Genomic DNA, 26,542 nt, shown 5'->3' with positions numbered 1-26,542 from the left:
CACGGGTGGTTCATGGTGGATCTGAAGTTGCTCCCAGACCTGTCTGGCTCCAGAGGCCACACTTAACCCAGCAGGACCCGGCCTTTTCCCTCTCAAACTGCACACCCGTTTGTTTGAGTATATCCACAAAAGAGGTTGGGCCAGCTCAGGGTGGCAGAGTGGAGAGTCCTGCAGGCCCAGCCCTTGCTGGCTGTGTACTTGGGGGCAAGTCACTTCACTTTGAATCTCAGTTACCCTATCCATAAAATAGGGTGCCACTTGCCATAGAGATGGTTACACGGATAAAGTGGGACAATATGTGTCAAGCACATGAAAGAAAATGGGAAATGGGCATCCAAATTCTGGGACTTCTAACTTTGGGGGTCAACATCTCTGGCCTTGGCATATAGTTCACTAGACCAAAGTCAGCAGTAAGTAGTAGTAGTGACTAATTCTTGTTAAAATGTAACATGCCTTGGAATCTTTCTCAACACCCACCTTTTGGTATATTTCCTATAAAATTCAAGATTTTGACACTCAGGTGCTAGATCTGAAGCTTCCTGATGGCTGGTGCCACGTTAAGTCACAGCTGTGTGCCTGGTACATGTAGGTGCTCAGAGGTTTGAATCAATGAAAAAGTGAGTCAGTTTTCTCAGTTTTGGGTAAGTGGAGGTCATTTTAGTATTTTATTTATTTATTTATTTTTTAAAGATTTTATTTATTTATTTTTCCCCCCAAAGCCCCAGTAGGTAGTTGTATGTCATAGCTGCACATCCTTCTAGTTGCTGTATGTGGGATGCGGCCTCAGCATGGCCAGAGAAGCAGTGCGTCGGTGCGCGCCCGGGTCCGAACTGGGGCCGCCAGCAGCGGAGTGCGCGCACTTAACCGCTGAGCCACCAGGCCGGCCCCATTTTAGTATTTTAATGGAACCATTTAAATGTCAGGGTAAACAGTGTTAAGACATCTAACCTTATACACCCAGATGTACAGAAACTGCCCCACCCACGTGCTTCTTGGTGCATTCCCTTCTCATAGCCTGTGTATTTTGAGGAAATAATTTTTCCTTTCCACTTTTTAGAAGCCTCTATAGATTTTTCTGGCTGAGAGAATAATTTTTTGCTAAATGATTTTACCAGTAACACCCCTCTTGGCAGTTAGTGTCATTAAAGTTCATTTAGCAAATCACCTTCTACTCATGATGCTACTTCTCTTGTTATCCGGAGAGATTGTTTAAATCTTAGGTTAGCTACTGGTTTGTTTGTCCTGTCTTCCCAATTAGATTATCTTCTCTTAAAGGAGGGTCCCATGAGCCTTGTCTATTATAGGCAACAAGAAGATATATATCTATTTTGTTAATTTGCAGAGGGCTAAGGGCACACACACTATTTCAGAAGCTGGACTCTTTGGTGCCAACTTGCTTGGCTTGCCTGAACTCTTCTGGTTGGGTGTTTGGAATGTGGGTCGCCAGGTGTGACTGCGCTTTTGTGGTTGCAGTCCATGGGACTAATCAGTGACCCAGTAGTATGGAGGCTGCTCTTAGATTTCCAGGGAATGGCACAATTATTATTTATGTAACAACTTAACAGTGATGGCTTCATACAAAGATATTAAAGAATTTCTTTTTTGATGTTTCTGGTTTAAGAAAATGGAACAGCTTTAATCATCCTCATGTGAAAGATTTTTAACCCCTTCCTCATTTCAGAAAAGATTTGAAGGGCTAACAAAAATACGTAAAATGCCATGGGATAAAAGGAAATGGATTAGAAGTTTAGGATGGCAGTGGGTATAGGAGATGAAGCCAGGGAGTCAGATGAATGCTAGAATTGGCTGAAGCTCTGGCTCTGAGCTTCCTAGTGGCCACTGTAATAATCAGTTAAAATTTACATTGTCTAGAGGACAGAAAACACACCTGTTACCCAGGAGAAGCATAGGAGACCTGAGATGATATTAGTGGGCCCTTACAAAGGGGCAGCTAGGATTATGAGATCCTTAGTGACTTCCCCACCAATATGGGGAGCTCCCCAGTCCTCATCTCATAAAGTGATGGCCTGAACTGCAGAGCTTTAGGACCCCTTTCTTTCACTGGTAGTTTTTCCTTCTGAATAGCAAGAAATATCTTCAGTGTATCATCTTCAAAATCAACCTAAGAGATTTCATAACAAAACAACTTTCTTGCTTTCAGAAGGGCTTCATAATACCAGAATTAGCCGGGCCTGGAGTTATCCATAATTTCTTTGTCCTAGGAATATGAAGACAAGGCTGGACGACCTAGCAAGCCACCCTCTCCAAAGCAGAATGTGAGGAAGAATCTTGATTTTGAGCCACTTTCCACCACTGCACTCATCCTGGAGGACAGACCAGCGTGAGTCTTAAGAATCTGTAGAGAGTGTTTGCTTTAGTAGATGAGTACAGTTTGTTAATCACCTTGTCATTAGAAAAGAACTAGAGTCACAAAAGGGAAGAAGAGTGAGCCATCACTTACTAAAAATGCTGAATTACTCTTTATTCCCTATATCAACATGTGTTCTATCATGATAGTAAATGACTAATGATTTTTAATTTTAATTTAGCACTTAAAAATACTTAAGTAGCTGTTATAAATTATAGACTGGCTTGTAACTATAAGAAACACCGGGAATTATACTCTACAGTGGGTGTTTTGGAGGCATCCCAGTATGGTAGAACAATTCCTGGACTAGCCTCCTGGTTATTTGGGATCTGCAGGAAACAGTCTGGGTGATCTTAGCAAGTCCATCCTCTATGTGATGAGGAAATGGGTTTAGATGACCGATTTACAGATCGTGTTTGGAGACCTTAGTGGGGTAAAGGGATTGCTCCATCATACCAAACCACAGCTTATCTCTTTTTAAGTATTGAGTTTCCATAGAACATTGTGTTTGAATAGAACGATTCCACTGCTTTAAAAAAAAAAAAAAAAAAAGATTAAAACATTGGGCTAGAATCCCTAAGGTCTCTGCCAACCCTGAAATTTAAAATTGGTAAAATCTAAAGAAGAAATGTGTCTTCTACTATTAATTCTTGGTCCTTAGAAATTGTGGATGTGTGGGTAGATAGGAGAGAAACCCTGAAATGGAGGGTTAAAAAGGTAGATAGAGACTTGGTAGAAGCCACTGCACTCTGATGCCTAGTCTTTGTAATGCGCTCTGAAATGTGAACTGGGGAGCTGTGCCATGTTCTCCTGCAGCAAATGACAGTCATTCAGAATATCCCAGGGAATGTGGGGTACTCTGTGTGAGGAGCACAAGCAGCCAAACCTTGCCACCCTCCCAATTTTCAAAGGCCAGCAAATTCACCAGCACGTTTCTGAAATAGAGCATGCATTTTATTTTTTTTAACAGGATTTGAAGTTGCATGCCATATTTACATGCTTAGAACTATGGTATAAATTTGTATATGAAAAAACAAAACAGATGGACCACATAGCTAATATAAAACTTGCACATTGAAAAAAACTGGCCAGGGAATGTATTCATACATATATGTAATATATGCTGTTAGGGTACTCTGCTGCAAGGATGACTGTTGACAAGTATTAGTGCATTGTGGTTAAATCAAAGTTTCTTTGGAGACTGGGGTGAAAAAACACCAAAGAATAAGTGTTTATGTCTATTGGAATTATGGGTAATTGGGTGGTTATAAATGAGTAACTGTTACTTTCTTCTTTCTACTAATATTTGAAATTTTTTACAGTGAGCTTATTTTACTTTTGTAAGAAAATATTTTTAGTTTATGAAAGAACTGTGTCTTTGTCAACTTAACAAATATAGTTTTTGGTCTTTGAGCTTTTCATTTTTTAGTAAATAATGCTCAAGTTTTGTTTCTCAAAGACTTTTATTTGATATTTATAATGGTGCAAAATTATTTTGTATCAAGAAATCTCCCGGCTAAACCAGCTGAAGAAGCTCAGAAACACAGACAGCAGTATGAAGAAATGGTGGTTCAGGCCAAAAAACGAGGTAATGGAATCCACACGTGTTTGGTTATGTAAGGCAGCACAAGATTTTGTGTCTTTCTGGATGTTTTCTCTTTATCTTTTGGAGCTCTAGAACCTGAACTTTGGGGAATACTTTAATATTTTGAAATGTATAATTTTTCATCAAAAATGTATGCTTCTACTAACTATCCATTCTTGGTAGCTTTAATCAAGGTAATAGTACTTTGAATTTACATGAGGAAAGAGACTGTGTAGGATAACATTACTGGACTGGAGAAAGCATCAGCCTTCTGGCTGGGCTCAGTTTTTCTTAGTTACAAGAAGATATGATGAGATTTGATAAAAAATCCCTTGCAACACCTAAAAACTCTATGATCCTAGGATGCTCAGAAGGTACATGTAATAAACAAAATGTGGTCTATCCACACAATGGAATATTATTCAGTCTCTTAAAAAAGAAGGAAATTCTGACACATGCTACAACCTGGATCAACCTCGAGGACATTATGTTCAGTGAAATAAGCCGGACACAAAAGGACAAATATTGTATGATCCCACTTATATGAGGTCCCCAGAGTAGTGAAATTCATAGAGACAGACAGTAGAATGGTGGGTGCCAGGGGCTTGGGGGAAAGGGATGGGGAGTTGTTCTTTAATGGGCACAAAGTTTCAGTTTGGAAAGACAAAGAAGTTCTAGAGATGGATGGTGGTGATGGCTGCCCAGTAATGTGAATGTGCTTAATGCCACTGAACTGTACACTTAACAATGGTTAAAATGGTAAATTTTATGTTTTGTGTATTTTACCACAATAAAAAAAACACAAAAGTATATGTAAATGAAAATGCATGATATTTCTCAGAGTTGCTATTTCTCCACTAAGAGTCATGCTCAAGCTGTTAAAAGTAAAGATAGAGGTTACATTGGGAAGGAGACTGGGCAGGGGGAGCACAAGAGGGGCTCCCGGTGTTCTGGTAAGGGTCTGTTTTTTGATTGGGGTGGTAGTTTCATGGATTTGTCTATTTTGTGATAATTGAGTTGTTTTTCTTTGTATACTTTTCTGTATGTGTGTGATACTTTAAAAGCTTACTGACAGGTGGATAATGCATTCTAAACTCCATAGGTATGAAAGTATGAAATGAGTCTTGGGAGGTGAAGTTTCACTGCTCCACTTCGTCCATTTTCCTGGTGTTTTTGCAGCATGATTCTTTGGGAAAAATCACCTAGCTTGAAAATGGTGGACATCAGTTAATAGATGTTGTCTTCTTATTTTTAATTCTGATTTCTAGAGCTAAAAGAAGCTCAGCGGAGGAAAAAGCAGCTGGAAGAAAGATGCAGATTAGAAGAAAGCATTGGAAATGCTGTCCTTACTTGGAATAATGAGATTTTGCCTAACTGGGAAACAATGTAAGCTGGGACATAATGGGCACTGCTGGACTGTAAATCATTTCTTGCTGGTATCTGTAGGAAGCAGCTGTATTAGTTGTAGCTCATATCACAGCCTTCGATGAAATTACCTAATAAATTTAAATTGCATAGTCTCCCTTCCCCCACTCTGGTTCCACCCTCATTGTTCCTTGCCTATATACTGTGACAGCCCCGATCTCCCACCCCTTCCAATGCATCTTCTGCTTAGCAGCCAGAGGGATTCCCTAAAGCACGAGTCTGTATCACTTCCTTAAAATTTCAGTTAATTCCTATGACTCTAGGTGTAAAAGTTGAATTCCTTAGCTTAGCTGACGTGTCCTTTATGAGATAGCCCATCCCTTTCTCTGCAGCCTCACCTTTCATCTCTCCTTCGCTTGAATGGAGCCCTCTCCTTAAGGAGCCCCAGGGCCTTTGCATGTTCCATTCCCTCTGCCTAGAATGCTCTTACCCTGTAACTCCTCATCCAGCTAACTCTTTGTTCTTTAAAGCTCAGTCTTCCTTGGGGAAGACTTTCCTGCCCAGGTGCCTGTAGAAGATCCCTTGGGTATGCTGCATCCATCTACTTAAGCTTCTGTTGTCCTCTGCCTGAGGATGGGCACTGGGTCTTCTTTGATGACAACCCCTGGTGACCATTACCCAGCAGAATCTGGCAGCTGCTATCATCTTTATATCTGAGGGACAGCTGTAGATCTTTTCTTCCTCTGTGTTCAGAATGGGGAGCGGCAGTGCGTGGGCAGCAGTCCCAGGGCCATGCACAGAGGCTGGTGGCTCCTTTGGGCCTCCCCCCCGCCACAGGAGCTGCTGGGGAGGTTGGATGCCAGTTTTCCTTCTGTTCTTGTCCCTTTTAGCCTGAACTGTATGTCAGGATGTTGGAGACTTGCTTCTGGCACTTACGTGCGTGTCACTGATGCTCATTACAAGGGGTCACACAGCCCTGTTGAGGATCTCTACTAGGAAAACAAGCTACTCCCAGAGCCTGCATTTCTAGGAAGTGTCCTTAATAGGCTGGACATGGTCAGGAAACACTTTTTCTCAAAATGGATCCAGTGACAAGGGTTGACGTCCTCAGAACCCTTGGGCTGTCTCCCTGTGTGGCTGCAGAACCCACCCCTGGTCTGTCCTACAGTGACCGATGCTTGATGTGATCCAGATGCATGCACTCATATGACAGCTGCCATTTAATGCACCAGCTAGAGGCCAGGCACTGTGGCAGGTGTCCTTGTGATTTATCCCACTTAGTCTTCACAGCGGCCCTTCAGGGGGAAGGTTTCATCGTCTTGATATTAGAGAGGAGAAGTAATTTGCTCCGGGTTCCACAGGTAAGGGTGGAAGCAGGCTGCAGACCTGATTTCTGCAGCCTCAGCCCGTGCTCTCCACTCTGCGCTGCACTGAGAAGCACCAGGGGAGTCTTCGGCACCTTTACATTTGTCCCAAGCTGTTGGCAGTGTGTGTGCATTGTGAGCAGCAGACCTCAACAACTTTGTGCAGTTCAGAATACTCTGAGTGAGCAGAGTTCTCCTCTGCCGTTGGAGTTTGGCGCTCATTACCTGAGTGCTTCATCTATACGCAGTAGTGCAGTGGCTGGCTGCCGTGCTCTTGGGGCTCACCTCGTGAGGCCCTTCGGGGTCTGCCCTCCACCTGCAGCTCTGCGGCAGTGCCTCCTGGCACCCCCCATGCCATGCCCAGCTATTTGCCGTTCCTGTAGCAGGCCAGGTTATTTCTTGTTGCTGTGCTTTCTGCTGAGAAAGTCCTTCCCATCCTTCATCTGCTTAAACTGTACTGGTCACTCAGAATTCGGCTCCAGAATGGTGCCCTGGGCCCTCTGGTTTGTGGTACCCCTCCCTGCGTGTGCAGTACCTTTGGCATACCTGTCACAGTAGTTGCCCAGTGGAAGGTTGTCATTGATCTCCTGATCTCTGCAACACTGGACTGTAAGTTCCCTGGGGGCAGGGACTGGCATGCAACTGTGCATCCCCCACTCCTATGGTTTGGGGCCAGGCACACAGGTAGACATACTTCTTCACTGAAAACAAAGTTATAAACTCATGCTTCCATTTTTGTCCAGGTGGTGCTCTAGAAAAGTTCGAGATTTATGGTGGCAGGGAATCCCTCCCAGTGTGAGAGGCAAAGTCTGGACCTTAGCCATTGGTAACGAGTTAAACATCACCCACGGTGAGTGGCTTGCATGGTCCTAGGCTCGGGGAATCTACCCCTTGGGTCCTGGGACTTCTCCTGTCCTGTTTGCCCTGTTAAGAAGAAAGGCAACCCGTTGCCATAAAGCTGTGTCTTTTGAGAGACCAGGCGAGTGTGTCCTCCAGGAGGAGAGACAGTGGGGAGGCCTGGGTTCACTCCTGGGCACTTCAGTTACCTGATAGTTCAGAGCAAACACCTGCCTTCTTCCTGATACCTGTCATCTTCCCTGAATAGACGAGGTAGCACACATGGGTCTCAATGTTAGGCTCTCTTCTCAAAGGCCTGTAGAAAGCAAGCCTTGATCAGGACATGAAGGTGCAAGGGAGGTGGGCATTTCTTTCTGTGAAGGTTTCATATCTGGGGTACCAGTACCTTCACAGGGTGTCAGTGAAGCTACTGTTGGTTCTTTTGTGGCATTTTTTTCCAGGCAGCTTATGTATAAGCAGCTTAGGGGGACAACATACTGTCCTCAGACTGGGTCCTTGAGGCTCTGGTAGCTTCAGCCTACAAGAGAGGTGAGATCTGTGCTCACCTAGGGCTGTTTCTCTCCCCACATGCGTTCATTCAGTTTGTGTGTGCTTCTCCTCACCAGTGGCATTCGCTGGACTCACTTCCCACTCTGTGCCCAGCACTCCGTGAGGCTGTGCGTCCAGAGTGAAGTCAATGCCAGGAGCTCACACACTTACAATTAAGTGCTTAGTAAATAGTAGTCATTACTTTTTACTTGTTTTCTCCCTGTCTGCAATCTAAGCTGCAGAGGACAGGAACTCTTTCCTAGTCTTTATACTAGTGCCCAGGAAATGCTTATGGAGTTGATGTTGGCGATTTTTACCCTGTCGAAGGCCTTATGAGTTTAAAACAGATTGATTTGTATCTTCTCTGTGTAGCTGGGGTTTATATTATTATTATTATCTTTACAGGCTATTTTTTTAATCTTATAAGACTTTCATCTTATCCCATAATTGTAGCCTTGTCCTTGTAAAATTTGTGCACATGAGTTACTTCACTATTACCAAACTACTCAAAGAGGAGAATTATTGAAAAAGTAAGTGCTAAATATGGAGGAGATTTGGAGGCTGTCTTGTGGGAGACCTGTCTTGATAAGTCTCTGCCAGCAAGAATCCTTGTTTTTTGAAACCTCTGCCTGTTTGCTTGCACCCTACCCCGCTTCCAGGCAACAAGATCAGGAAGACTGGGCCACGGTGTAGTAGTTCCATCTTGTGTTTGTTTGGAACCAGATGGGTTTTCTGCTTTTGTCTTCTTCCCTTCTCTGTCAGATATTCATTGATTGTATTACTCTGTGTCAATCCCAGTACCATTTGCTCTGGATTCAGATGTGAATGGGAGACCCTCACAGTCTTACCCCTAAGGAGCTCACAGGCTAGTAGAGGATCAGATCAGTAGACAGATCAGAACAAAGTGGTTTATGGGTGCGTTGTGTAATAGAAGTAAATACCAGGCGTAGTGGTATTTTGTGTATTCTTTCTTTGTATATGGTGATGCCTCTTTAGACAATAGAAGTACCTTCGGGCCAAGTGAGGGGAATTGTTTAAGTAGGCTTAATAAGCGTGCAGTCTATGATTGAACTTTAAATACATGAACAAGGTAGTAGTGTATTCGCTGGTGTTTTTGAGGAAATGTACTCACCTGTGCACATGGTACTTACCCAGAGCCTTCTCTTCCAGAACTCTTTGACATCTGTCTTGCCCGAGCCAAGGAGAGGTGGCGGTCCTTTAGCACAGGAGGCTCTGAAGTGGAGAATGAAGGTATATATGATGCTAAAACCAGTGGGCTACTTTGGTCAATTATGTATATCATTATTTATTACATAACAAAGAAAGTTTACTTAACTGAAGTAGTGATTGGTACAAATTTATAAAAAGCTTCATGGGAAAAGGAATTTTTTTAGAGCAAACAAGTTAAAGACAAAAATTTTTATAAGAAAGAGAACATACCAGTCCCTGAGCGGTGTCTGTGTCCTAACATGCTGGAGGGCCGGCTGTAACCAATGTCATTTCCTTTATCCACTATTCGCATGATTTACAGTAGACTGACCCCCAGGATTACTTGAGTGTTGGCTTATAGAGGAGCATCGGAACTACTTCTGAAGAGACAAGAACACTGCGTGTTTGCTAGAGCATGCTTTTAGAATTTCCCATAACACACACGAGTGATTACTTCTGTTGGTTAAGTAGTATCGTTTTACTGATCTTTTTTTATACTGTCTATGTGGTACTGGAATTCCAAAAAAATATAAAACCAGTTATTCATAAATATTTGTTAGAAATAGTACACGTGAGTGTTATACTGCATTAACTCCTACGTGTTCTAAGTTTATACCAGTGAAGTTTAGATCAAATAGTGATCTTTTGTTGTTTCTGAGCCTGGATTCACTGGTGTGTCCTCCCTCACTTGTCCTTATTCCCACTGACTGTTGTGGATGAAAGGTAATATCAAATTAGATTTTGATTCAGACGCTAGAGAATACCTGATGATGATCTGGCATTTTGCTGTGTGATTTTTGCTCTTAAAGTAAGAAACTCTACAACTGTTACAAACTCTGAAAGTGGACCCTGTTGGTTCAAGTCGTAGTTAGGTCCATGTACTTTTGAAGAACTTCTTTTCCTTGTTCATTCTTATAAAACTTCAAAGCCTCATAATTATTCCACTTGCTTGCCCCTGAGAGGTGTAATGACCCTTGATCTTTTGATAGATGCCGGTTTTTCAGCAGCAGACAGAGAAGCCAGTCTGGAGCTTATTAAACTGGACATTTCTAGAACGTTTCCTAATCTCTGCATTTTCCAACAAGTAGGTGGTGGTGATTTGTTGCTTTCAAGTGTGTTTTGTCTAGCGTTCATAGATGCCAAACTGCATATATTTGTAATCAAGTTTGAAAAGTACTTGGGTTTTTTTGCGGGGGGGAGGTAGGTCTTATGTTAGTACATTTAGACTTTTAAAAATAAGGGTAACTGATCCTTTCCAACAAATATTTACTATGGCCATATTTCTGCTTTTAAAGGCAATTCTGTCCTTCTTTTGAAATGTATATATCAAATGTATGTAGGTCTGGCACTAGAAGGGCCCTGTGTGCTGCTCCAGCTGTCAAAGCTTTCCTAGATGCTGCTTCTGTTAGGATTACACACAGTGGCTCTCACTCGGAGGATGATCTCAGTGTGCTCAAGCCTGGGGGAGAAAGGAAAATCCTTGGCAGTCTTTGGTCATAGTGAGGCTGGGGTTTCTGGGCAGGTAGACTAAGAGAATGGTGACACCACGGGCACAGAAGCCAACATGGGCGACAGGATGAAATATTCTCTCTTGGATGGTAGTAAAGAGAAAAGTAGAGCTTCCCCATGGGCATCTGAGTATAGTACAGGCAGGCCTCATGGCTGCCAGCAGTAGATTTTGGAGTCATTGGAGCAGAGTTGTCTGAAGACCTTCTCTTTGTCAGCCAGCAGACATTTATTTACCTGAGGGTCTTGTTTGATCCCTCCCTTATCCAGTCTACAATGGTTTTTGCCAGTTCTGCTTCCAAAATCCCTCTCAATCTGTCCCTTCTCTGTTCCCACTGCCTTTACTTGGTTCCGATTCTCATCTTTTGTGGAACACTGCACCAACCTCTGCAGATCTCTCCTGGCTTCCTTCACCTCCATCCAGTCACCTCACACCTCCAGAGTAACTTCAGAATCCCCAATCTGATTCTTTCATGCCTGTGTTTCTAGCATCATGCCTTGCGCATACTAGGTAACCCGTAAAGGGTAGTGGAATAAATTAGAACTAATCAGTTAAGTGGCCACCTAGAATGAGCCAGGAGATGTAGAGATTAGACACACTGGGCTTTGCAAAAATGAGGGTGTGTCCCAGGTATTCCGACAGCACAGAGGATGGTTCACTCTCCTGGTAGTACAGCAGGGGGAGGGTCAGGAGGGGTCAAGAATGGTGTCACTGGGGAAGTGGCTCTTGGGCTGTGCTTGGACTAGGTTTGAATGGCAGTCTGACCAGAGAATGGGAAAAGACATTCCAGGTAGTAGGAGAACTAGAATGGAAGCATCAAACAGCTGATGCTTCAGGGGATCCCCAGTTCCTTTTGGGAGAGAACCTTGCTAAAGAGGATACAGAATGAACAGAGGATATGGTTCAATTCCATGGAGCCTAGTTACTAACTGTTGGCTACTCTATTTGAGCTAGGAGCCGGCTGTGGATGGTCCCTGCTCTGGAGGAAGGGGAGTGTGAGGGCAGAGCTTTGAGAGACACTTGCAGTGTAGCCAAGAAAGGCTGCCAGAGACCGGGACAGGGTCTGAGAGGGTGCTAATGCCCTGCTGAAGCTGAGGTCTCTCCCTCTGGGTTCCTTTGGGTGTGTCTTCCTCAGACTGTGGTTCCCAAAGTTCTGGATTTCATAAATGGGTATATTAAAAACAGAAAGGGCAGTGGGAGGGGAGAGTGTGGGAAACTATGAGACATCCAAAAGAAGGTAAGGGCATTTAAAATAAGGAACTGCCGTCTACTAGCACCATCTTTTCATCAAAGATAGGACATTTAGCACCAAAGTAAGAAGGACACAGTCATGATGGTGGAAAATCTTTTAGGTTAAAAACGATTAGCTTTAAGAAAAGTTGAGGATAGCACTCTTGTTTTTCTCATTTGGCTTTGGACCAGGTATCATTTGGTGACAGTGTGACTCCTCAGGTGGCATTTGGTGCTGCCATGGAGGTCCCTCCCATCTGCCCTTCCCTTACCCTCTTAGCCCTGGGTGTTGTCTTTTTTACCCTCCCATTGCTGTGTTTCCTTCTTTTGTACTTCTGTGATTTGAAAGTGTCTCTTCTTTTTATATGTCAGGATGTGATGGTTTCGGCCATGGCGCTCTTTTGTAAGCCACGTGTAGTCACCTGTGGAGTGACTTCCTAGTCACACACCATTTGTGTTAACTGTAGCCACATGGTAGATGTGGACAGTAAGTGTTTGATTTGGACCGAGCCAGTCCTTTCACAGTGTCTTTAGACACGCTGACATCAGTGTGAGGCACCTCTGCACTTGCTGCTATGCTCAGTTGGAAAAAAAAATTCCAACACAAATCTTGGAGGGATGGGAGAACTGGGAGAATGTTTGGAATAAAATGGTATGCATTAGGACTTAAGACTTAGAGTGTATTTCCTAAACCTGCCATACCGAAAAACACAAAAGATAAAGCTAGGCAGGGGAAGGGAGGCAGAAAGACTAGTCAGTTTGAGGGGCACAGCAGGAGGCCGAGTCAGAATGACAGTTAACACTCACCTGCCCTGAAGGACCTGGGGTACCTGGTCACCTGTTGAACTTTGAAGGTGAATACAGTTACACAGCAGGAGCCAAATTAAGGATGTTTTTCTACTGCGGTGCTCATACTTGACCCACCAGCTTTCTTCAGAGTAGCTTGGTAGATTGAGCTGCAGACTCCCTTCTTAACTGTGGATTGGTAGTTAATTTGTTAAATTACATAATACGTATATGTCAAGCTGCTAGCATAACGCTTGGCAACTAGTCCTTCTCTGTAAACAGCAGGTGTGACTGGCAGCACTCGCAGCAGTATCAAATGTTACTCTGAGCACTAACAAACTTATGCATGTGTTGTTTTTGGTATGTTGATCCTTTTAGGGTGGTCCATATCATGACATGTTGCACAGCATTTTGGGCGCTTATACTTGTTACCGACCGGATGTGGGTTATGTAAGTGAACTTTTTCAATATTTTGTAATGTTATCATTTATAAAGAAAGTCCAGATATTGCCCAGCACTTCTTAGCTGCAAATGTCAGGTTGAATGCCTTCCCTTTTTTGTTGAGGAGTATGAAAAGTCTCATGGTAAATGAGTTGTCTCAGTTTCCTTGTAAAGAAACTGAGCTGACACGGCTGCTCTGTGACGTTAATCACATTTTAATTGGATTTGATTTTCATTTTTTGCATGTGATTCTTTTTAGTGTTAAATCAAAAAAGCCTTTTAGCGGTAACCATTTTAAAACTGTGCTGCTGATGTTTCTGTGGCTTAGCAGATGTGTGTGTGCATGGTTTTAGGTTTAACATGTTATAGACAAACATTCTTGTCGCACCAGGACGTTATACATTCTAGAGGGCAGTATTTCAAATGGCCAAATGCGTAAGGAGGGGAGTGTTTATAGTTTTCCATGTGGACAGAGTGGGGGACTGAAGGAGCACAGAGAAGGTGGCTGATGGGGCAGAGCAATGCTTCCAAGTAAGGTCAGGTCAGAATCGACGAGGCTGTCAGTTTGGCTTTTGTGGGGTGGCAGTGGGTGGGCAGCTGTGTGGGCCCTTCTAGCATGAGGACGTTTTGGTTCCTCTTTTAATAAAAGGAAAGAGCTGTTCTGAGCGTGGAGGCTACCGTTGGTTTAATACCCCTTTCTCTCCTTCCCTCAGGTTCAGGGCATGTCTTTCATAGCTGCAGTGTTGATCTTGAACTTGGATACTGCAGATGCCTTCATTGCTTTTTCTAATCTTTTGAATAAACCCTGTCAAATGGCGTTTTTCCGAGTGGACCATGGCCTTGTGAGTATCCCCTGTGTACGTGCCCTGGGTACTGTGTCAACTCTTCAGTAAGAGTTACCTAATCATTCTGTCTTTTCAGTGGGAAAAAGAATACATTTTCCCCCCACTAAGAGGTATTTAGAATAAGTAGCTCTATAAAAGGTGGAGGATTATTTGGGCATTTTGTTGAACTTTAAAAATATGTGGTTAGGGGCCGGCCCAGTGGTGCAGTGGTTAAGTGCACACGCTCCGCTTCAGTGGCTCAGGGTTCGCAGATTCGGATCCCCAGCACACACCGATGCCCCGCTTGTCAAGCCATGCTGTGGCGGCGTCCCGTATAAAGTAGAGGAAGATGGGCACGGATATTAGCCCAGGGCCAGTCTTCCTCAGCAAGAAAGAGGAGGATTGGCAACAGATGTTAGCTCAGGGCTAGTCTTCCTCACACACACACAAAAAAAACCAAAAACATGGTTAATAGCCATATGTATACATTTCTTAATACATTCTTTCAGAAAGTGTGAAAATATATTCTTTAAATGAGGGAGGTGGCGTGGCTGCTGCACAAACAGACATACTTTGTGTCAAAGCAAAAGCTCAAGAGCAGTCTCCCCATTTGGGTCTATCAAACAGAGCGTCACCGCAGTTGGGCTCTGTTGCTGCTCGCTGTCATGTTGAGGCTCTGCTCCATGCAGGGCGCTCATACACGGGAGAGGAGACGTGTTTAAGACCAGCTCCTTTGTTTGACAAAAGGCAGCGCTGTGTGTGAAATCCTGCTGTAGACACTGGATAAATGGAAGGAGTTGACAGTAGTTGCCCTGGGGAAGCCCCTCACTTGCTTCCGGAGGTGGGTCCTCTGCATGGCACAGATGAGGAAGCGGGGCTCAGAAATGCTGTGGGCCATCAAGATAAGTGGGAGAGCTGAGATCTGAACCCATTCTGCTTCTAAGCCTGTGTTCTTTCTGTAGCCCAGAAGAAAAGTGACCAATTTAACAAATCCATCTGCTTTTTAATTAGCATTGTCTTGATTTGCTGATAATTATCACCAGTACTTGAAGACAGAAATGATCTAATAGTTTAGATCAGCTGGAGAATATTTCTTAATATCATAAGGACTCTTGAGGATTTCTTGCTAAGGCAGTACAAACATTAGAAGAAAAATGTTTTAAAAACTGCTGTTAAACTGGTGTCCGTTAGGGGAAGTATAAATTAATAGAGTCCTTTTGGAAGACAATTTGATATTAAGTATTAGTAGCAATAAATGGTGTTGGTTTGTAATTCTGCGTGTAAGAATTGATTCTAAGAAAGTCACAAGTGTGGACAAAGCATTATGCACAAAGGTGATTGTTACACAATTATTTATAACTAATAATTAAAATTATTTTTCATTGTGAAAATGAAAACATTTAAAATGAGGTGTAGGGGAATGGTTATTTAAAATCTGGTAATATATCCAGTACAAAACTGATGTTTGCAAAGAACTGTACTGTGGGAAAGTATTTAAGATTAACATGCTAATTTTTTCAAAAGTATATAAAATAGAACATATGCCATAATAGCTACCATATTTAACAATAAAAGGAAATATTCTACAATATTAATAGTGTTTATGGGTGATCTTCATTTGTTTCTGTACTTAAATTTTCTACAGTGAGCATTTACAGATACTGCTTTCATAGTCAGGAAAACACTTTTTAAATAATAAAATGATTTATATCTAAAAATCTCCTGATTTTGAAGACCCCTGCTTCCTCTTTGGAAACATATGATAAAAACTGTAATTAGGGGCCGGCCTGGTGGTGCAAGCAGTTAAGTGCGTGCGCTCTGCTGTGGTGGCCCAGGGTTCACTGGTTCGGATCCCAGGTGTGCACCGACGCACCGCTTGTCAAGCCATGCTGTGGTGGCGTCCCATATAAAGTGGAGGAAGATGGGCACGGATGTTAGCCCAGGGCCAGTCTTCCTCAGCAAAAAGAGGAGGATTGGCAGGTGTTAGCTCAGGGCCGATCTTCCTCACACACACACACACACAAAAAAACTGTAATTAAGAATTTTAGCTTATATTTTTAATGAAAAAATCATAAAATCATATTGTTGAATGGGACCTTCATTCACAGCAGGGTTTCTCAGCAGCAGCACTGTTGACATTTGGGGCCACACAGCTGTGGTGGTGGCTGTCCTATGCATTGGAGGCTATGTAAGCAGCATCTTTGGCCTCGATCCGCTAGATAACAGTAGCATCACCTGCCTCAGACATTGCCAGATGTCCCCTGGAAGGCAAAATCCCCCGTCGGGAACCTCTGGTTTATAGTATATCCCCTTGTTAAGAGGAGCAAACAGCATCAGAGAGTTGCCGTGTAGCCACATGCATGCAGCTAGTAAATGGAGGAGTAATGGGCCACCTCTCAGATGTCTCACTCCGAATCCAGCTGTCGCTGTTCTTTCTGTGTCAGTACTGCTCCCCTGCTCTGTGCATTTTGTTTTCCTACAAACTCTGTAAGAAGTCGAAAAGCATGTGCTGGTGAAATGCAGGCTGTGACTGCTTCCTTTTCCTTCAGTCTTCTCTCCCTAACTGCATTAAAAGGGCTGTGTTCTCTCCCTGACTGCATCTAGAGGATGTTGCCTGTGCCTCAGATGTTAGTATTGTATTCCCTCTGGAAGTGCTAGGGGTTGGGAGTGAAGTATGCGTGCTTTTTCAGATACTTTTAGACAGTTAATTCATTCTTGGTTCTTTGAAAAGAATGAGCCCTTAAAGACTCAACCTTTGCAGTGAGAGGGCATGGATTCGGGTCCCAGCCTTACCACACCCTAATGATGTGACCTTATGCAAGTCATGTAACTGGTCTCGGTTTCAGTTTTTTTATCTATAAATTGAAGAAATAAGATGTAGCTAGTGATATTATTGTGAAGGTTAGAGATTGTGCTTATTTAGAAATTGCCTAGCAACAAGTTGCTAATAAAAATTATGTAAGAAGATAATTGTTAGATTCTAAAGGTATAAGTTTATTGACTTTTTTATATATTGGAAACTTGTGCTGATAATTAGTTTATTAGTATATTTCACATTATCTCCCTAGATGTTGACTTATTTTGCTGCATTTGAGGTATTCTTTGAAGAAAATTTGCCGAAATTATTTGCTCATTTCAAGAAAAACAACTTAACTCCAGACATCTACCTAATTGATTGGTAAGACTGCATTTCCATGTGTTTTCAGAGTGTTTTCTTATGTCCTTGTCCCCGTTTTTCACTGTCCTCACTGCCCCCTTCTTTCAGGGCTCAGCCTGAACTCCCACATCCTGCTTCACCGTCTTCCCCGGCCACCCTGCACTTGAGCTGCCCTTTGTTTTCCAAGCTCCTGCTCTGCTAGTCCTCGACTTAGCACTGTTAGCTGTTTTTTATTACTATCTATGCCTCTCTAACTGGTCCTTCTGAATTCCCTGAAGGGGACAAATGGTGTCTGGGACCTATTTGTTTTCAAAGTGCCATTTATCCATTCATTAAACAAAATATCGCTAAGCACCAAGTTTGTGCCAGGCTGTCTGCTAGGATCTGGAGAGGGGTGCTGTGCAAGACGCAGTGCTTGCCTGTCAGGAGCTCTTGTTTGGAGGGAGAGACGTGTCCATGGACAGGTGTACAGCATGTGATAAATGTTGTCTCTGAAGGAAGGGAAGAAGGACAGAGGCCCTGGACTTGGGTTTAGAAGTCAGAGCACGTAGAGGTAACACGTGAGCTTGAGCCAACGTGTGATGATGAGAAGCAGCGTGTGGTATCCAGAATTAGCAGGGCTGGAGCAGTCCATTTGGTGATGCTGGAGCCTGAAGTAAAGGGCAGAGAGTGGCAGTTGGGAGGTTGGGAGGCTAGGCTCTGGTGGATCTCAGATGCCAAGCTGAGGAGCTTGGGCAGGATTATGGGGGTCAGTGTGAACAGTTGAAGGCTTTTGCTTCTGTTAAGGATGGAGGTGGGTTATATCCAGAAGTGAGTTTTAGTTACTTGGGAGGCAGGGGAGCCTGGAGGCAGAAACAAATTAAGGAAAAAAGACCAGGGTTTGAGCTGAGGCTGCAGAAGTCGGTGGAAAGTAGGGACTGGAGGGATGTTTGAGAGAGGGAAGCTGTGGGTCCCGATGAAAGTTTAGTGGATATGAAAGAGAAGGCAGAATCGTGGTCTGCTCTTGAGTGTCCAGCTGGTGAGAGGGTTGCTGGTGACACCAGCTGAGATCAGAAACACAGAGGGTCCAGATTTGGTAAGGTGGTTGATGGATTTGGTTTTGAACACAATGATTTTGAGGTTCTTACTGGACATTCAAATAGACACACAGATGGGAGGTTCCAGAGAGTTCTGGGATGGAGCAGTAGACCAGGCAAGCCTTCATACAGAGGTGGATTGGTCGCCTGAGGAAAGGGTGGGATGTTACCTCAGAGAGCTCCGGAATTTGGGGGCCAGGTAAGAAGGCTTATGGTAGACTTGAGGAACAAAGTGAGCAGTCTCTCAGGTCATTGTGGTGGGACCAGTGTGGTTCTGGAATCCTGCAGTCCCAGCCTATACCCTAGCCTCTCTCGTTACTTGCCTCATGGCCTTGGTGAGGCCGTTAAATCTCTCTGAACCGGTTTCCTCATCTGTCGACTGCAATGATTAACCTTGCAGGGCCTTGTGAGGTGACTCTCCAGCACCACCCCCCCCAACTTACAGCAGAGGCTCTACAGAAGGAAAGATGTCCCTCCACCAAAAAGGCCCATTTAGGCTTCAGCGTGAACTTGCTTAGTAAATCCAAAACTGATGGTGGAACAGATAATGGTTTGATTTTTTTTTTTTGCTCACTTTCTTCAGGAGGCAAAGGCTTGCTTCTAGAAAGTAAAATCTGAATATCATCTGAAATAAGGCTTAGCTCCTTAAATAAAGCAGACTTTTCTGCACTCTTGGGATTGAGCCTTTAAGATTCTTGGCATGTGTTGCTTCTGTCTTAAACCCTAAGGCTGCTCAGATTCTGCTGAATTCTTGCTGGGAACGAGAGTTTGGAGGTTGGAGCTGATAGCTGAAGCCACAAGTCCTGGTGTCACTGCAGGATAGTAAACATCAGGCCATGAAGTGGCCACTGGTGGGGACGCTGGGCTGGCCTGTCTGGCTGTGCTGGGTGGAAGTGTTTGAGGCCTGCCTTAAAGGGCACCATTAACAAATAATGGTTTCTCCACACCGTGAACACTCAACTCTTGCATAGGCTGCCCCTCTGCACCCACATTGTGCACCCACACTGTTAATTTGACTGTAAACTCTAACCTTGAAGATTCCTGGGCTTGGAGTCCATAATCACTAGGCGAGCGTGTCAGGAGAGGATCAGGCAGGACCAGAGTCTTTACCTTCTACCTTATCTATTTTAGGCCCCCAAGTTAGAGTCTTAGGATTCCAGGCTAAAAACGAAGTTTGGAAAGCACTGTCCTAGAATAGTCTCTTTCAAATTTTTTTCACCCTGATTTGCAAAAGGAGATAAATTTTATGTCAGGACCCAGTGTGTGGCCGTGTGTGCAGGAACTTAATATGTACATATGATTGAAACAAGTTTCATGAAACAATACCTAGCTTTTACTATGTGTAAAGCATTCTGAAATTTCCTATTCTGTTCTGTTTATTTTTTTAAAATGCTGGTAATAATCCACTCTGATTTCACAGTGCACTAACCATTGCCTGTGGCATGACTAGCAGTGTGAAAAGCGCTGCCCTGGAAGATGCCTGACTATTTCAGGTCTAGTCTGAAGATGGTTATGATCCAAATGGAGCAGAGGCCAAGGGTAATACCCACATTTATTGACTCCATGCTTTTCACACATGATCTCATTTAACCTTCAGAACAACCCCTTGGAGTGAATTGTTACGCCTCTGTTTTACAGATGCTCAGAGAGGCAGAGTGAGTTGCCCCAGGTCATGTGGGTAGCCAAATGGCGGAGCTGGTACTCAAACTCAAGTTGCCAGTTCCAGAGCTTGCACATTTCCCACGGAGTCCTTTCTAAGGCATTTTATCATCAGGCAGCATAACCCAAGAGGCGAGTCCCAGAGCTCAGGCTCCAGAGGTAGCGTCAGCACACTGATGATGCTCTTGAGGAGTGTAAAACATGGGTCAGATTTGTCTGTGATGAAAAGTGGAGCAGAGTACAGGGTGTCTGAATGAAAAGAAAGCTCCAAGGATTCCACTGCTGAGACCTGTATGATGTGACGTGGTTGGTGCCTGACGCCTCATGAATGCTGCCCACTGTGCTTTGATGAGGCCTCTGCAGGGGTTGGCTTATTCTTGATGAAATGCTTGACTGCTTTCTAGAATAAGGACTGGGTGGAACATTGTCTCTATCTGCAGTCCCAGCGCAGGGCTAGGCACGTAGTAAGTCCTTAGTAAATGTTGAAGTTGAATTAAGCACAGGAAAACCATGCATTCATGATTTGTTCCTTGCAGTTCACCTTTATAGGTGGTCTGCAGGGATTCAGGCTCTTGGTCGGGTTCCAAAGGTTAGATAAAAGCTGAGATCGGAAATAGGGTGGACAGTAGGGAGGAAGCACAGGGAGAGAAGAGACTTTGCTTAGGGCCTGCCCTGGAAGCTGACGTTTCAGAGACCTTCATTGCTTTGTTTCCTCTTCACGGTGTCTGGAGCAGATATATATACGTCTTAGCACAAAGGAAGCCACTGAGGCCCCTTACCCAATATCACGTCCCTTGTGAGCAGTCCAGGTCAGTCTGACTCCAGAACCTTTGCTTTTTCTGCTGTGTCACATCCTCTTCCCAGAAGCCACATTCACACCTTTGAGAGCCGGGCCTGCTTCCGAATTGCATATTCGTGGTGGATCTGTACTGTGCATGTGGCCTGTAAAACATGATAAATTCTAGTGTTCCAGTAACTAACTGTTGGAGCAACAAAGCCTTTTTCTGTTGCTCCATGTCAGAGAGTCGAGCAGCGCATGTGGTTTGGCCAGCTGAGTGTCCTGGGCGAGCTGTGTGGGTGCTCAAATAAGATGACAAAATCTTTTTTTCCTGCCACACTGTCTGCCCACCAGAGGCCAGCTAGGAATTGTACCATCTTCATTCCCAGGATAGTTTCTCTGCCCCATGGATTATCACATTATAGATTTATAGGACATTCCCTAGCACGGTTTGAGAGTTAGTCTTCCAGAATGTTCTCTCCTCTCCCCTCTACCCCGATAGCTTGTGCGTCCCTCCCTCACAGCACTGACCCACTCTCAGAGTATTATCTGTTTCTTGCTGCTCCTGTAATAGACCTAGCTTTGCCTGTCGCCTTTGTCCCCAGTGCCTGGCCCTGTGCTTGGCTCAGAGGCTTAGATCAAGGAATGCCTCTGTTCCCGAGGGGCTCCTTCCTGGGTTTAAAATACGCAGAATCCAGCCTGAGGCCCACTTGGGTGCTTGGCATTTCTCCATGTGGACTTGTGGGTGTTGTGTGCCCAATGGGTTACAGAGATTTCACGCTTGAGAATTAGATTTACTTGCTGATACCACCTTCCTGGCAAGGGATCTTATTTAGTGTGGCCTGCCACTCTTCTCTCTCACAAGGACATGCAAGGGTCAGAACAGGGTCTCACCAATTGTATTTGTCTTTCCACAGAGTTTTGAGTGTTCAGGTATCCACATTTTGTGGGAGGACTGACATGCAGTCACTAAACTTATCAAAATATTTCCCATTGATGTCAAATGGCAGGATTGTTTGGAGGCCTGAGTGGGTTTTGTAATAAATAATCTTGAATTAAAAACGAATCAAGCAGGGACAGCCCAGTGGCTCAAGAGGTTAAGTGCGCATGCTCCGCTTCGGCAGCCCCGGGGTTCTTGGGTTCGGATCCCGGGCACGCACTGACGCACTACTTGTCATGCCATGCTGTGGCGGTGTCACATATAAAGTAGAGGAAGATGGGCACAGATGTTAGCTCAGGGCGAATCTTCCTCGGCAAAAAAAGAGGAGGATCGGCATCGGATGTTAGCTCAGGGCTATCTTCCTCACACACACACACAAAAAAAGAATCAAGCAGCACATTCCAGATCATGATTAATGTTTCTTGAAATCATGTGTAGTGACACTTGGAGATCCTGTCATTACACTGAATCTCTGCCTTAAAGGAAAAGTTCAAGGTGAAATTACTGTTGGAAGATTTCAGTTTCCATTGTATCTTGCACACATTTCATTTATTGCTTTTAACTTTTGGGTTACGGGTCTGCCTAAGAACCCCTCAAGATCAGGAGTTGTCCTGCTGAGTTCCCAAGCATCCAGGATAGCATGTGGCATACACTGGGGCCTTTGTAAGTGTGTGTGGAGGGAGGAGGATTCCAAGCCTGCAGGAGGGAAACCTGCTCACAGGAAGAGCCCGCACGGCCTGTGTATCACCGGTGCTCCCCGGCCTGGTTGAAGATGGAGCCTGCATTCTAATGCAGGGGTTGGTACTATTTACCCAGTGTCTGCTGGCCCCTACTAGGTGCTGGGACATAAGGTGAGAGTGCCTTTGGGCTCAAGTTAGAAGGTGCTCTGGGGACACAGAGGTGGATCTGTCTAATGGCTTCTGGGATTGGAGGCGGTAGGGGTTGGGCATGTTAACTAAGTTGGAACTGAGTTTTAAATAGCTACCTCCAATTTTTAATGAATGCTCTTGATATTGGGTGTTTAATGTTGTTTTATGTAATCCTCACAAAATCTAGTGAGGCTAAGTAGTACCTCTATTCTCCACTAGCAGTGTCTATTCTAACTGCTTCTCTGAGTTTTTCAGGACACGGGGCACCATCATGGGGTGGAGAGGTTCGGGGCCATGTCCTCTGCTGGCTAGGGGGCCTCATAATCTTAGGAACCAGTCAGGATGGGAAAAGTTGGGCACAGCTGGAAATTGGTGGTGTCAGGCCTTGAAGATCCAAGTTTCTGGTTGTGGCTTCTCAACAGATGAGACTGCTAGATGACCTTTACCCTTTTACCTCAGGTTAAAATCTGCTTTCCCACAACCTCCCTTTATTTGCAGTTTCCTCATCTGTAAAATGGAGATGATGATTGTCCTTCCTCATGGGGTCGTAGGAAGGATTAAATTGGATAATCCAGGTAGAAGTTTACAAAGCAGTGCCCAGCAGGAAAGCAAGTGCTTCCTGTCGGCTCTATTACTTGTGCCCAGCCTGGGTTCTGAGGAGTGGACCAGGGTAGCTGTCAGTCCTTCATCGTTGGTTTCTGAGAATGAGCTTTTGCTTCCGTAGCTGGCTTCAGAAGTGGTGAACTGCCCTTCTCCCTTCCCCCGCCATGCTCCCTTGCTGTCCTGTGAACTCAGACAAGCACTTAGAATAGACATTGCCTGATAAGGTTTTCTGGAAATTGTGAAAGTTTGACAGGAAAAAACTGTCCTGTTCCTCCCACACACATTATGGGGGAAATAGATACATCCATCTTGTGTTTGGTGTCTTTTATAAGCCTGTAGCCACTTCATTAGTCTAGCCATAGAAATACATTATTTTGCGTTAGTTGAATTTGTACCTAAAACTACCATTTTTCATATGCAGTGAATAATATGGAATGGTCCAGGGGATAAAAACAAACATTACTTGGGGGAGAAAAATCCTTGAATTCTCTCTTGCTGCTATGGGAAGAACACCGCAGCAGTCCTGGGAAGGCCTGTGTCTCTGCTTCTCCCACATGCACCCTGCTTGGAGCAGGGTGAGGCCCAGTGTCCTGGGGCGAGTAGGCTTGAAGGGCTTGAGACGAGGAGGGCCATGCGGCAGGCAGCCCTCTTGTTCCCGGTGCTGTAATGGGAGCGGTCCTGATCCCAGGGCAGGGCTTCTGTGGGATCAGGACAGAGCCTGGTGTCAGCTTCCAGGGCCCTGGGCTGGTGCTGGCTCTCCTCAGCCCCATGGGAGCTGAGTGAGCTCCTCAGCCGCCTGAATGGTACCTGCTTAACTGCTTTTCTGAGAGGAAACCAGGAGAGGATTGTTTTAGTGTCCTATTCACAGCTGGTTTTTTAATCTAAATGTGGTTTAAAATACAGTCAAGCATTTGAAAGCTGCTGGTAATGAATGGTTTTCAAGTGGAAGGGGAAGTGAGAGGAAAGGGAGGGAGCATGAGGACCGTGTAGCACGGCTGAGCAGTCCCACTTGTAGGAGAGGGTCAGAGAATACCCTCATTGCTCCGAGACTGCACGCACCCATGCAGAGGTGTCTGCCCTTGAGTCACTGGCAGTCTAGAGCAGAGGACACAGAGCACTTAGTGACACTGGGGTCTTAGGATGGAGCGTGTGCTGGGAGAGGCCGCAGAGACTAGAGCCCAGGGGCTGGGAGCTGGTTGCTGAAAGGCCTGCTGGAGTCTGCAAGGCTCAGAAGGAGGGAAGGGTGAGTGAGGTAGAGGGCAGGTAGCTGGGGGTGTCCATCTGCATTGGATAACTCTTATGAAAGGGAATGCATGAGGTGCAGTGTAAACATCGAACAGGAAACCCTGCTTAGCCCAGGGGCCAGGAAACAGCCTTCCAAGAGAGGGTCATCTAGGCCGAGACATGGATGAGTAGATGTTTGCCAGGTGAAAATTAAACCGTGTTTTTCTTTTAAAAGCACATTTTATTTATGATATAATAACATTCAGGGCCTTAATAATTCCATTTCACTACATGAAAAATAGTAAATGATATACTTTTCTACATGAAGTAAATAGTTGGTGATCAATTCTCAGTCTTACTTGACTTTTCAGCAACATTTGACATTCTTCACTCTCTGATCCTATAATACCTCCTTTATTGGGTACCATCTGTATAGAAACTGTCACCAGCCCAGAGCCCTCCCCTGAACCCCACTCTAATTCATTTATCCAGTTAGATGTCTGACGCTTAAACTTAAACATGTCTTCAGACTCAACTCTTGACCTTCCTGTCAAATCCAGGGAATCCGTATCTCCTTAAATGACAACTCCATCCTTTGAATTGCTCAGCCAAAAACCCGGCGTCCTTGACTCCTCTGTTGCATTTTCCACGAGGTAAATCCACTGCAGAACCTATCCAGATTCTCTCTACTTCTGGCCACCTCCACGGCTACTGTGCTGCTCCGACCTTGCCTGGATTGTTTCAGTGGCCGCCCGGTGAAGCCTGTGGTCCCTGACAGGTGCTTCTCAGCACAGTGGACGAGGGCCCTCCTCTGGTGGGACCCTCCACTAGTTTTCCGTTTCCTGTAGAATAAGACCTGGAGACCAGGCTGTGCCCATGCTGGCCCTGGTCTCTGAGGCCATCTTCCTGTGTTCTCCCTTTTGCTATTTTTGGCTTTAGGCTGGTGGCCTTGCTCTTCCTTGGATGTGCCAGGTTTGCTCCTGCCTTAGAGCTTGTGAACTCACTGCTTCCTCTGGATGCTTTCCAGACCTCTTCTCATGCTTGCAGCTTCCTCTTCAGGGCTTCACAGAAGTGTCACTTTTCAGTGATGTGTTCCTGGCCACCCTGTTTAGAAGTGTGTGTCTGTGCATGCACTCACATGCACACCCAGGCTGGCAATCTCGATCTCCTGTCCTGCTTGTTTTTAAATCGCCATCTGACGTACTGTGCATTTTATTTATCCCCTCCACCCCCAAGGGCAGGGAATGTTGTATGTTTAGTTCGATGCTGTGTATCCTCATCACCAAAGAACAGTGACTAGCATATAGTAGTGGGCTTTAAAAAATATTTATGACGAATGGACTGACCTGCTTAGAATCAGAAGGGCTCAGATCTCAGGCAGTTATCTCATGGAGAAATGGTAATGCCTAGGATGGTTGTGAAGATCAGGTAGATGGGCATCAGGGCATTGACTCCGGCATTCTTGGTCATTCAGATGTTGGCTTAATTTTTATAGAGTTCCAAACACAAATCTGAACTCAGGACTATTACGTTGAAGAAATTTCTTTTGCTATTACTCTCCCTGTTCTTTGCCCATAGCTACTCTGTCTGCCGATCATTTCTTAGTTAAGACTGCTTTAAGATGTAAGAGTTTGATTTCCACATGTGAACTGGCAGATAAGAAGAAGTGTCATGGATTAGGTCAGTTCTTTTTCACTTTTTTTTATAGCATCATTAATAACCACGTCTTCCAGATAGAATTTAGAATCTTCTCTAGATTGAGGCTAGAAACAAAAGATCTCTTGGATCTCTCTTTGCCTGTGTTTTCTAGACCAAATGATGAAATGGTTTTCTGTTTTGAGACAGTAAGCTCAGGTTGAAGGCTTGTGGCGACTTTTAAAAACAAAGTGCCCTAGCAGGGCTGCGGCAGTGTGTTGCTGATGGCGGATAGCGCAGTCCGAGTGATTGGGGCATGGGCTTTGGGGTCAGGTTCCAAGTCCAGCTCTGCCGCTTACTGGCCGCAGGACCTGGGGCAGTGTAGTTTATCATCTGAGGCTTAGTTCCCTCAGGTAAAATGCGATAAAAGAATCCATCTCACAGGATGGTCCTGACTGTTGAATGATGTATGTTCTGGAGTGCCCAGTGTAGTGCACAGCACACAGTAGGTCCTCAGTTTAAACTTGGCTGTCATT

At 44.6% G+C, this 26,542-nt stretch overlaps 1 protein-coding gene across 3 annotated transcripts in view; it reads left to right on the top strand.

Annotated features, from left to right (window-relative positions):
- The window catches only part of TBC1D14 (TBC1 domain family member 14), a 106,896-nt gene that overhangs the window by 71,424 nt on the left and 8,930 nt on the right, over positions 1-26,542 (top strand). For all 3 annotated transcript variants that reach the window (XM_058546669.1, XM_058546668.1, XM_058546670.1), the window contains 9 exons: positions 2,223-2,341; positions 3,874-3,956; positions 5,222-5,339; positions 7,426-7,532; positions 9,239-9,319; positions 10,267-10,361; positions 13,179-13,250; positions 13,955-14,083; positions 17,134-17,243. In XM_058546669.1, the coding sequence (XP_058402652.1) occupies positions 2,223-2,341; positions 3,874-3,956; positions 5,222-5,339; positions 7,426-7,532; positions 9,239-9,319; positions 10,267-10,361; positions 13,179-13,250; positions 13,955-14,083; positions 17,134-17,243 (914 nt within the window). The remainder of the gene's footprint in view (positions 1-2,222; positions 2,342-3,873; positions 3,957-5,221; positions 5,340-7,425; positions 7,533-9,238; positions 9,320-10,266; positions 10,362-13,178; positions 13,251-13,954; positions 14,084-17,133; positions 17,244-26,542) is intronic.

This window comes from Diceros bicornis, chromosome 8 (genome assembly GCF_020826845.1).
Source record: "Diceros bicornis minor isolate mBicDic1 chromosome 8, mDicBic1.mat.cur, whole genome shotgun sequence".
Taxonomy (NCBI): domain Eukaryota; kingdom Metazoa; phylum Chordata; class Mammalia; order Perissodactyla; family Rhinocerotidae; genus Diceros; species Diceros bicornis.
Note: the sequence above shows the minus strand (reverse complement) of the source record. Positions and strands in the feature narration are given on the sequence as shown.